This window comes from Rhamphochromis sp. 'chilingali', assembly GCF_963969265.1.
Source record: "Rhamphochromis sp. 'chilingali' genome assembly, chromosome: 17".
NCBI classification, from domain to species: Eukaryota; Metazoa; Chordata; class Actinopteri; order Cichliformes; family Cichlidae; genus Rhamphochromis; species Rhamphochromis sp. 'chilingali'.
In genome coordinates, this window is record NC_137944.1 from 9,009,973 (window position 1) to 9,022,566 (window position 12,594).

The 12,594-nt window shown below is 40.3% G+C and overlaps 1 protein-coding gene across 1 annotated transcript; it reads right to left on the reverse strand.

The window, feature by feature from the left end:
* Window positions 1–4,323: 4,323 nt before the first annotated feature.
* On the reverse strand, window positions 4,324–10,770 carry nudc (nudC nuclear distribution protein). Its single transcript, XM_080862861.1, has 9 exons — window positions 10,569–10,770; window positions 9,823–9,900; window positions 8,367–8,576; window positions 8,188–8,259; window positions 7,957–8,070; window positions 6,759–6,953; window positions 6,583–6,666; window positions 6,360–6,478; window positions 4,324–4,610 (listed from the first exon to the last, which is right to left on the reverse strand). The coding sequence occupies exons 1-9, from the start codon at window positions 10,641–10,643 to the stop codon at window positions 4,559–4,561; spliced, it is 999 nt and encodes a 332-aa protein (XP_080718987.1). The 5' UTR covers window positions 10,644–10,770; the 3' UTR covers window positions 4,324–4,558.
* Between the last annotated feature and the right edge of the window lie 1,824 nt (window positions 10,771–12,594).

The following is a 12,594-nucleotide window of genomic DNA, read 5'->3' on the forward strand; positions in this document are numbered from 1 at the left end:
TGCTAAAATTAGATGTTTCATACCTTTATGCACCTATAACATCTAAGAAAGGCATTGTATAATTTTTATTTGACAGTTTATAGTTATGCACAATATATTATGACATCATCAAGTTGCCTATCAGCCACATTGGAATGGGCTAAAAGTGTAAAGTAAGCTCCTAGAGGAGACAAGAACTTTACTGGTCTTATAAATATGTTATATTCCAGCAGCAGGTGATCAGACATCTGGAGAAGCTGAGCTGGTGGAGTCGGAAAACCAAAGAAAGAAGGTAAAAAACATTAAAAGACTGTAGCGCTACAGGATCAGGTGATATTTCTCTTCAGGTGAGACACAACGAGCCACTTCCTGGACAGAATGCATACATGTTTAAGCCGACTTTAGTATATGCAACAGATCATATTGATTTATAAAGCTGTAAATTAGCTTTGTCAAAATGTCATTTGACACTTTGACATGTTTTTAGACATTTTTCTCACTGGAGCAGTAAAAAACAGACATTTTGTGAGGATTTATGGTTATATTTGGCAACACTAGCATGAAACACACTCTGACTCTTATCTGTGTACAGTATTTATATATTTTCAAACAAAACAAATTAAACAAACAAATAAAAAAATAGCAAAAATTCACTGGACCCTTATTTTCATCTTCAGTGTGTGTGTGTCTGTGTGTTTATGAGCAGTTGGAGGATGTTTGCTGTTGGTCTTTGCTCAGTCTGAGTGGTAAACAGGTCCTGCTGGGCTCAGTGGCCCTCTCTGCCTTCTCAGTTAAGGTGTGTGTGTTTGTGTGTGTGTGTTGGCCAGAGGACCCTCTGCTGACTGAAGCCTTTGTCCTCCACGATGGCTGATCTGCTCTGTACACCCGAGCCTGCAGCCTGTGTTGGCCTTTGCTAATTGACAATTGGAGTTTGACTTTGCACATCAGCCTCCTCGCCGTCCCTGGAAGTGTGTGCTCCAAATACGCTTTACAGAGTGTGCTCAGCACCCAGGTGTGGAGGATGGAGAACTCTAAGTAACACATCCACATGCTGGATTGGCTCGGAGAGGTCTAATAATCTGTAACTTCTGTCAGTGCTGTGCTTTTTTGGAAATCGAATTTCCCAGAGGAACCCACCCGAGGGATTAATAAAGTTCTATCTTATCTTATCTTATCTTATCTTATCTTATCTTATCTTATCTTATCTTATCTTATCTTATCTTGATTATAAGGTTTTATTCGTGTAGAGTCTGATCCAACTAAGATTTATCAGAAAGAAGCTGGATGCAGACAAGAGGCAAAGTCAAACTTGTTTTTATCATCTATGAATGCACCATGAGCATCAAAATCTGACAGCCTCTCCTAATCCCATCCCATCTTTGTCCTGGTGTACCCTCACATATCCATCCTCCACTTCCAGGAATAATTCCACCAATTAGCCTTACGGAAGAAGGTGAAACAGTGCTCACAAACACCATGACTACAACGGTGAGTCACATTGTGCTACGGGCCTTGTGGGTGATTTACGAGAGGCTGCTGCCAAAAAAACAAGTCGCCAAGTCTGGAACAGCGAGTCAGTGCAGCGGTGAGGAGGTGTGTTTGCAGAACGCCCGCCTCGCCCACCCCAGAACCCCAACCCCGTCCCTCTGATGTCTGTGTGTCTTTGTTAATGAAGAAATTCTGGTACCTTGGTGAGACATTGCTGTCAGCTGAGCAGATTCTGGCTCCTCCGTGCCCTCAGCCCCTGCACAGTCCTACCGCCGCCCCACCCAACCACAATCCCATCAGGCTTCAGGGTGACTTTCTTTGACCAGGATGGAGCTACTTCAAAAACTAAAATGCTAATATTTAATATATATTTATATAAATATTGAATATACAAAGACAAGCAGAGGCAAAAATATGTAAATGAATCAGGATAATAATAATTTTCATACAATTATGAGCTCTGGCAGCTGATTAATAGACCGCACTGTATTATATAGGCTCCATTTTTAAAAATTTGATTGGTGAATGCAGTGCAAATAGGTGTAATACAAATTTTCAATAATAAAAACTGGGACCTGGCCAGCGACCAAAGTGACCTGAAGCTTTGTGAATCCCACACTTCACTGGTCACAGTGAGCTTTCCAGATTAATTATGTTTCTTCTTCTTCGTCTATAGTTTGACTGAGCTCAGACGTCACTTGGCTTAGATAGAAAGAAGAAGAGAGACATTTCTCACTAAAATATATGGCACCAATCGAATTCAACCTGCTACTATGTCAGGGTGTAAACTAACAATGGAGAGAGTGGAGACATAAAGCTGGGAACAGAATAAAAATGGCATTTAAAGCACAAATGAATATTTGACTGTTATTAATAATGAGGAGGGTCTAGTTACCAAAAACTATTTAACTTGTCTAAAGTTCTCTTCAATCAGCCTCAAAGCTGAAAAGGTTATCACAGTTGGTGTAAGTGTTAAACAAGCCTGGTGCTTTGTAATTCAAGCTGGCCACTTTGTGATTTTGTGATTGCTACTTTAACACCATCCAGTCAACCATTGGACAGCCGTGACAGAATAAATGAAAGCCCAGCGCCCTGTAATTTTCCTACAGGGCACCGAGCTTGCAGGAAAAATACTGACAAAAATGTAAGCTCCGACATAGTTACCTGTGGTCCACAGACAGCAGGCCTGATGAGGCTGCTGACTGCACAGTGTTTTTGAACTACATGAGCTATTTCACACATTAGGAGGAGCTGCTAACCAGCATAAGCTAATATATGTTCCCTCTGGTAGCTGTAGTGATATTGACAGCCTCTCACCATCCTGACAGCCCAGTCCAGTTAGCTGTGGACAGTCACACAAGCTGAAGAGTCTTGTAAGCAAACTGGTCCTGAGGGAAGGAACATTTAGCAGAGGCGCATGATATCCAGCGTGGTCTCAGTAAGACAGCCTGCCTTTGACTTGTTGGTTATAGCCTGGCTAATAGTCCTCAGAGAGCAATGTGGTTTAATGAATGCATTTAATATGTTTAATTATTGCTCACTGCTATCAGCAGCACCGTTTGCATCCCAACAACTTCAGAAGTGCAACTTGGCAGATTGGTTAGATGATGGATTGCTGCAGTTCAGAGACACAAGAGTGGAAACACTTTTTTTTAGCTGCTCTGTAACATCTGTAACTGATCAGAACTTGCAAACACAATCACTCAGAATATAATTAGGGTGGCTGTAGCTCAGCAGAGAGCAGGTCATCTAATACTCAGGGAGTTTAGTTAGAATAATTATATGTATATATGGCTGCTCCAGTCTGCATGCCGAATACCCGTGGGTAAGATACTGACCCCAAGTTGCTCTCTGATGCATCCATCCGAGTGTGAACGTGAGAATGTTAGACAGCACGTCAGCACAGGAAAAAAAGTTGCTTGTGTGAGTGAGGCATCGTGAATAAAATGCAATATAAGAGCCAGTCCAATTATTTTATCTTACAAGATGAAAGAGTTGATTTTTAAACATTTTTTAGCTCAAGCACACAGACGCTTATTTTTGCACCGGCTGCAAACAACAAACAAATATGAGCATTGACTGAATCATTTATTTAAAGAATTCTCTACCTTTTCATCACAGTGTGAATTCCCGGTTCATTAATCAGTATGTGGTCACAGATATAGTCGATATTTATGTGTCATTTACTACAAGTATAATGGGGTAGAATAAAGCTAACTTTAAAACATTTTATTATTAAAAAACCTTGCATGTAATTGGCTACACCTGCCCTTATTCACCGTTACCTCAGAATTAAGATTTTAACTATTTAGTGACTCTGTTGTAACAGTTAAAGCTAAAATCTAACGTGCCATCTTCTTCTGTTTCCTATCAGATTGATAGGATTTGTCCTCTATTCAAAAACTACCGAACACTCTTAACGCCTTTGATAGCTCTCCTGATGTTTCAGGAAGACACTGCCCTCTTGTGGCTGAAAATGAAACATCTTATTCAACCTTTGCATGATGTCGCTGCATTTCACTAGCTGGGACCACATCCTCATTTTAGGTTCATTTTAGAGAAGTGAATGAATTGAAAGAGGGGGTGAGGGTGGGGTACGAAGCAAAACGAACGGCTTGTAGCGCTTGGGGTTCCGAGATGTGGTCCCGCCCCTTAAATTCAGATAAATTAGCTCCAATAATTCATGCACTGGAACTGCAGCGTTACGTTTGGCTTTTCCAAGCTCACGAGCTTCTGCAAGCTCGTGAGTGTCCAAAATCTACACAGCAGGAGGAGGAAAAGGCTTCCTGGCTTTATGATTGCACTTCTTCAGACTGATGGTTCAGAACTCAATTACATTTTAAATCCATTTATTAAAAAAAAAAAAAAATCCAGACACATCTTTAAATATGGAAACAACATGCAAAGGAAGAACACTGCTGTTACATTTATCAAACTCTTGGATTTAAACATGAATCTATGCACTTCAGACATGCACGTCAGCACAAGCATGTCCAGCAGAGAGATGAAGGGGGAGTTGGTTGGTGCCTGATGTCAGCTCTGGTGTCATTTACATGAACCGTGAATCTAAAACCTCTGACAACAGAAAGCCTCAGCTGAATTTGGCTTTAGAGAAATCCATCTCTGGGTGCTGAGCCATGAACCTGCAGAGACAGAAGGTGTCAGAGTCAGAAACAAAGGGAAGGTGAGAAGGCGAGGTGCAGTCAGCCTGTGAAGTCAGTGAATGGGAGATTCGTTCATTTATGGATCGTGACAGTTGGTTAAACTTTCTGGGAAGGAACAGAGCACGTTACATCTGTTTTCTCACATTTCTATGAAGTGAAATTATTCTAAAAACCTTCTGTATTCCAGGCTGGTCAGAGGAAAAGCCTTTGTTTTCTGCTGCAAAGCGAATGTTTATTTTAATTCTGCTAAGAATGAAAAGCTGTACGCTTCGTCTGAGATGACACCTTCACACAACATGTTTGATTGGACAGACACAATTTGACCTTTGTGTCACTAAAGAAACTCTGAGACCAATTACCTCCACAGCGCTCCCTATGGTAGTATTGTTTAACCTTTATAAAATTAAACAAGATCCTCAGAGGCAGCTTTAACAAGCTAGAAGAGGAAGTGGGCTCCAGCAGACAGCAGAGGAGGGAAAGGGGTCATTCCCAACAAACAGTAATAAGCTGCACATGAACCACTGACTCATACAGTCATTGAAACATCAGTCTGAAGTTTGTTTGTTTCCCCCCCACTCAGGAAAATTCCTACATATAATTTTTATAAGAGGAAAATTAGCAGTACACAATCTATTTCTTTTAAGTTAATTTTAAACAGAGTAACAGGAAATTGTGTCATGTTAATTGTTACCATCCACTGTTTGCCTAAAACAAAGTTTCCATTTATTAAACCGATTGCTGTGAAATTTAAAGCTTCATATATCATTATTATTTGTGTACAAAAACAAAACTGGGTTCATGCACTCATAAATCAATGAGCTCTTTGTGGTTAATCATCATGACACAATGACAAAAATCAACACAACTGAATTCATTTTATATTCAAAATGAGCCGAAATGTGTGACAGAGCACATAAAGATCAAGCCTGGGGGCCATATTTCCATAGACAAGTATCGCCCTCTGGTGGCCATTAGAAAGATTGCAGGTTTAAGGCTTAATTTTTAAGATCCAGAAGCTAAGTCTATCTTTTATAGTGTCTGCGGCTTAAGTTTTGTTTTTCCTCTAAACACAGCAAGTGCAACTTCATGGATTGTCTCTCTCACCAGCAGAAGTAAGGCTGTGCCATTTTTTTGTGTTGGAGAGTGGAGGTGGATAAAGCTCCAAGTGCATGTTAACTTCCCTAATGTACGGATTCAAACGTGATAGACTCTTGATCTTTACCATACCATACCATACATGGACCTGCAGCCTACTGGGATACATACTGTTTAAATATTACTGCCTCAAGAAAGACACCGTGTTACTTCAGCTCTCCATTTGTAACATTGTTTCTAGGCAATTTCACTGACTATACTTACTTATATTTTATTGCTAATTTCCAAAGTATACTACAAACTTTTTTACTCAGTGGTATCAGTTCATTTCACTACACTATCAAAACATGCCTGCAGGAGAAACATCTTTGCAATTTCACATGGAGGGAACCGATTCTTTTCCCATCTTTTTTCCAATTTTTTCGCCATCTTTAAAATGTGATTAACTTAGTTTCATGATATTTCATTTTTTATCATCTCTCCTGCAGCTTTGTTTGGATTCTTCTTTAATTTTAAAAACTGGTGCCCATTTTACCCACAGTGTGGTCAAAGTAGACGACTCCATTATTCAGGTGTTTATTAGCGTCTACTGTAGCCTTCAGACACAAAATCTGCACCAACACTGAAACCTACTTTTTAAGAATATCTTGTTTCTTCTGCTCTTCAGATGTAGGTAGGCCCATTGATTTTTGCCTTTGGTCGTACATCATCTTCTCCACCATACCACGCGTCTCTCCATCCAGATCTGACAGCTGTTCAACAGGAAGCGCGCACAGTGAGGAAGGAGCAGAAAGATCCACACGTGTCAGTAATCTTTTAGTTCCTTCTACAATAAACAGTTCGTGTGAATGTTTACCTTTGAGTTCTCAGGACAGACTTTCTTGGTGTTAATTTCAGGATCTGTAGTGACGATCTTGCTCCACCACTCCATTTTGTTAATCTGAAATCAAAATACGATTTGACGCACTCTCTCTCTCTCTCCAGTTGACTGAGTAATTCCACAGTGTGCCACACATCTACATGTCTTCTTACCTTTTCCAAGTGGACAGTAACCACCTTGCCATCATCGATGAGCCAGGAGCTCTCCTCTACCTTCACCTCGTTGTAGAGCTGGCCATCAATAACTGGAGGATGTCCTTTCAGGCCCACTTTGATGGAGCGCCGCTGGATGTCCACCACCACATCTTTGCCCTTAATGCGGAAGTTCACGCTAAAGGGCACTGCCACCTGTGGGAGGAGTTTAATTATTAATATTTTAATTATACACGCGCACATGTGTTCTTATAAGCTTATAAAACTCTCGTCTGCACAGAAAAAAAAGAAAAGAAATTCCACTGCTCTCCAATAAAACCTTTTTCCACTCAAAACTGTCAGGCTCAACTTGAATTTTAGGCTTTTCCAATAAGTGGTAGTACCTGGTAACAAGCACTTTTTTTAGTACCTAATGAGCTGGAGTGATCTCGGTAGATCTGATAATGTGATTTCAACAGATTGCATGCCACTGATTGGCTAGTCAGTGGTACCGCACGATCACTTATGACAGTGTCGCCTTATGAAAATTAAAACTGCCCTTGAAACCCAGCAACGAGGAATATGGCCACACAAGAAACAACACCGTGCTGTCTGAGTCACGCACCGAGCAGGAAGTATAAGATTACGTCGACGCCCTCCATTTCTGCGCTTGTGTCGCGTACAAATAATGCCCCAGAACTTTCTCGCATGTTGCTATAACAACCCCAAACACATTAGGTGGTACTCAAATGTAATGGCAATGTTAAAAGATATTTAAGACAACTTCCAGCACTTTTATTTATCCAGTGTTCTGTATGCATTCTGACTCTTTCCACAACACTCTTGGCATATCTGAATAAAGCTGGAAGGAATAATAATGTAGAATTCACATAACAAGTGTCATGATCTTCCCCTTCTGCAAAGGCCGATGAAAAACAAATACAAATGTGTTCTGGCGCATGCTGTTTAAGGAAACACATCGCCTGAAAGAAAGAGGCGCAGGGCAATGCACAGGAAACATTAAGAGGGTTTTAATATGCATCGTATTGTGCTATCCAACTGGCAAACTCAGGCAAAGGTGACATTATGACGGAGCTGTACGTATGGTGAGAATACAACTGAAAGCTGAGAGATGCTCAAAGAACCATTCAGATGTTCAGTAAACACAAGCTGAGAAAAGGTGAAGTCCAGCATGATGCTGAAACCAGAAAGAACTCACATCGACTTCAGACAGGGACTGCGTCCACTTGTAGTTGGGCAGGTCAGCTCCATTTCCTGAATTAGGCTTCAGTTTATCTTTGTCCTTCTCATCCTCCTCTCCTTCAGAGTCAGACTGAAGGAAAAGAAAATGAACATGAATAAGAGTTAATTAAACAAAACATTAAGCGCACCCCATTTTACTGCTCAGTCAACACTAAGTAATGAAGTACATGTCAAACTCCTCACTCACGCCTTTCTCTTTCTCGGCTTTGTCAGATGACATCTCTGCTGCTGCTGCTGTATTCTCTTCTTCCTTCTTTTTCTAGCATAAAAAAGCCGGACATAAATTAACAGACATAACAGTTCAGAGTGTAATTGACCGTTTCAGAGACACACTGATGACAGAAAATTTTGAAATCAGCATTTCACCTTGTCAAGCTCAGTCTGAAGCTTCTCTGCTTCCTCGTCTGTCAGCTCCTGGATTCTTGGACCGTCGTCATTCTTCTTTTTCTTCTCCTCCTCTGCAAGCTTGGCCGCTCTTTCAGCTTTGTCTCTCTTTTCTTTCTCTTGTTTCATCTGCTTCTCTTTCTGGGCCTTCAGCGCTAGCTTGCTGTGGTGAGCAAAGGCATCCTTGACGAGCTGAAGAACACAAGGGATTTCATTTAAAACTGAGGGACGGGTGGAGTTGTGTGCTTATCACTGAACTCTTGAATGTGACATAGGGCTGCTCAATTAATCGAATTTTAATCACGATTACGATCTGGGCTTTCAACGATCATTAAAAATGACTGAGCCGATTATTAGCCCCTCCCTAATTTATCCGCGACACCTTAAAGGCCGTCTGTGAAAATATTGTCGGGCATAAACCGTCCGTGGCGCAAAAAAGGGTGGAGACCGCTAATTAAGAGGACCCGAGGGAAGCTCGGAAAGCTAAGCAGAAGTTATTTGGAGAGTGACTGCCGTTGGTTGAAAAGAGTTTAAAAAAAAAAAAAACTTCAGTGGTGTTGCACACTATTTTATATTATTTTTTTAAAGTCATTGTTAACCCTTTAAAGCCGGTCAGAGCAGCACGCTCCGTTTTGCGTAACTATTTTTAAATCCCTGTAGAACCTGAACCGTGTAAGCTAGCGCAATAATTTGTTTTGCATATGAAACCGGAGGAGTTGTACTTACATCTGATGCCATCAGCTTGTCCTCGGTCACGGTTTCGTTCCACATATAGCTTTGCAAAAATTGCATAAAAAGCGCTTGCAGGAACAAAAACATAATATTCCAGAAACACGCTTTGCCGTTCCTATCAGCTGTTCGTAACACTTCCCACAGTGAAATGATGCACCTGCTGTTTTCTTTGCAAATTTGCATCATAGGATTGTTTTTTGTTTTTCCTGCAGTATATAAAAATTGCTGTATCTCCAAAATAAAACTATGAAGACACTCAAAATAAATTTCCTGTGGTGGGAAACTATTTTTTTTGCAACTTTATTGTATTTAAAGTTTTGAGGGATAAACCTCTTAAATTTCTCCAAGTAGAAATATATGTAAACAAAACAAAAGCGATTTTCAATTTTTTTTGTAGTTTATTGCACTTTTTTGCAATTTATGTAATTACTATGGACTTAATGCATACATATTATTAAAATATGGGCTATAACAGTTGTATTGATGTATAGCAACTTGAAATGCTCCCACAAATGGCACTACAGCATGTAAAAAAAATAATATAAGCTCTGGTGGACTTGGTTCTATGGTAGGTCTTAAAGGGTTAAATAAATATCGTCAAATAATCGTGATCTCAATTTCAGTGAAAATAATCGTGATTATCATTTTTGCCATAATCGAGCAGCCCTAATGTGACACGAGGTATAGATCGAACAGCAATGCTCACCTTCTCTGCTGCACCTGAATCTCCACCAGTGAAGAAATCAGTTTTGCGGCGGAGGAAGCTGAAAAATGTGTTTACTAACTGTTGATAGAAAATAGGTCAAGAATAAGTTACAAAATCCATATAACAGATTACATCTTTATTATGGACTTTGTGTCTGAAATAAATTACTGCTTGGATGGGAGAGCCTTCCTTTTCTGTGCTGGGTGTCTGCCTGTTCACGACTCTTAAAATACACCATTGTTACCAAACATTCGTTGCGCTTTAGCTTATGCATCTGTTTCCAGATCACATCCTTCACCTTTTCCTCATAACAGCAGATCTCTTTTAGCAAATACATTTTCTTCCAGAACCTTCATTCATCCGGGACACAACGTCACATTACTACAGTAAGAACATTACTTGTAACGAACATTACTTTTAACAGCTTCTATCAGGACCATGGAGCATCTAATAGACATGCTCAAACAGAACTAAGTTCGTTTTTTGCTAAGTTGTGCTGTCTCCTTAGTCACATGTATGCCAAATTCACCAGAACACTCCGCAGGCAGTAGCTAAGATAGTCCACGAAAGCCATGATTATTAATAACAAAATCATTTTCTAAACTTTGCAAAACAGTTTAAAACATTATTCTTTGTTCGTGTTTGTGACTGCTCATAGGCATGGTGTACATACTAGCTTACAGGCTAACCACGTTAGCGTTAGTACAGTAGCTTTAGCATGTTAGCACGGCGATGCACTGCTTTACCTCTTGCACCCCTCCTTCGTGTTGCTGCGCCATAACAAGCAACATGCCGTCATATTTTTCTTCATCTTCACCCATGCTGACTGACTGAGAAACGGAATCAGGAACGGCGCAAAAATCAAGCAAAGCAAGTTCTGTTAGAAAGAAAGCAAAGCTGTTCTGTGAGAGTCACGCTGAACACTTCCTGGAAACAACCCCCTTCTTGCTCTTGTTTCGACCAATTGGAGCAATACACTGTTACTGATAGCTAAAACACCCAATAAATGGAAGGCGCTGTTTTAGGGCGGGACTCGGGCTTATTTGAAGAATAAGAATATTCTAGAGAAGAGAACGGAGCCATGATTGAAACTTTAAATTTATGCAGTTGAATGCTAATCGTCATGTTCATTCAACATATTGGATTAAAATAATAATAAAATCTAGCCTGCTGCCGTGTTATAGCGGATAGATAGAAATAATAGGTGCAATTTGCTGGAAAATGGAGGTTTAAGCAGGTACTTGTTCTTCTTTTTTTAAAAACAATCACAGACATAAACAAGTATGAAATATCCCATAAAAAGCAAGATGAAAATATAAAAAGTCAAATTTCCAACCTTAGTTGTTAAGACAAAGTTACACTGTGATTTTGGTTATGCAACCTGTTCTATGATAAAGAACCACCTCATCACTAACATTCCATAAACGCTATTATTTTTCTGGACAGTGTAGTTAATAATCCAGCCATCCATACACCCATTTACTTTCTTCCACTTATTCTTGGCTGGGTCATGAGGGCAAAAGCCTGAGCAGAGAAGCCCAGATTTCCCTCTCCGGGGCCACCCCCTCCACCTTATCCAGGGGCATTCCCAGGCGAGCTGAAAAAATAATCTCTCTAGGGTGTCTTGGGTCTACTGGGGCCTGCTCCTGGTAGGATATGCTTGCCTGTAACACTACCCAGGCACCCTTGGCACACTGGAGTATCAGCTCTACTGTGAAGCCTGCTTGAATAACCAAACTCCTTATCCTATCTCTAAGGAAGAAGTCAGACAACTTTTTAAGAAAGCTTACTTGTGTCACTTGTATCTGCGATCTCATTCTTTCTGTCACTACCCAAAGCTTGTAATCTTAGGTAAGAGTAGGGATGTAGATCCCCTGTTAATCAACAGCTTTGCCTGTTGCCTTATCACAACAGACCAGTTTACATCACTGCACCTGCACTACTCATCTTACTCATGAAAAAGATCCTGATATACTTAAACCCCTCCACTTGGGGCAGAATCTTGTCCCTCACCTGGAGTGGGCACTCCACCCTTTTCCAGCTGAGGAGAATGGCAAACTTGCCCCCAGTGATGGATCAATCATCCCGCTCGACTTTACTTCCTCTACAGAAAATGTGTAAATGGTATTAAGGAGGTCCTTAATACCTATATCAGTTGAAGTCGGCACCACTCCACTTGCATTATTCACATGTGAGCAGAGTAATGATTTCCCCTCCTGAATGTTTGTCAGAATCACTTCACCGCAGACTGAAAGTCTTTTTCCATGGCCTCACTGAACTCCTTCCACACGGCGTCAAGGTGTGGTTAGCTCACTAATGCGTTGACGCCGTGCAGCCCCACGCATGGGCCGATCTGCGTTAATCGCTAACGGAGATTTGCCACGTTAATGCGGTTATGATGTTAACGTCATTTTAACGAGATTAATGCTGACAGCACTAGTGTAGACACAGCAGTGGTTTCCAATAGTGGTTCATCTCTTAAATGCCTTTTTCTATGCTAGAATGATTCATAGGTTAGCCTTAAGTAACTTAACAAAAACAAAACAAACAAACAAAGAAACAAAAAAAACCCACTGAATGAAACAATGAAAAACTAGAACTATAGCTCAGGACCACTTTAAAAGTTTGCAGCAAAGGCTGGCATAGCAAAAACAGCATCAGTAGTGCTAAGATAGGTCAATATAATATAATATAATATAATATAATATAATATAATATAATATAATATAATATATTTATAGGCTCATGTGATTATTGGTTGAATAATTTTAT

Coding starts and splice junctions, on each gene's coding strand:
- nudc (XM_080862861.1), bottom strand. CDS start 10,643: ATGGGTGAAGATGAAGAAAAATATGACGGCATGTTGCTTGTTATGGCG. Junction 8,577..9,822: donor ATTCAGGTGCAGCAGAGAAG/GTGAGCATTGCT, acceptor TGTGTTCTTCAG/CTCGTCAAGGATGCCTTTGC. Junction 6,667..6,758: donor TTACTGTCCACTTGGAAAAG/GTAAGAAGACAT, acceptor TTTTGATTTCAG/ATTAACAAAATGGAGTGGTG.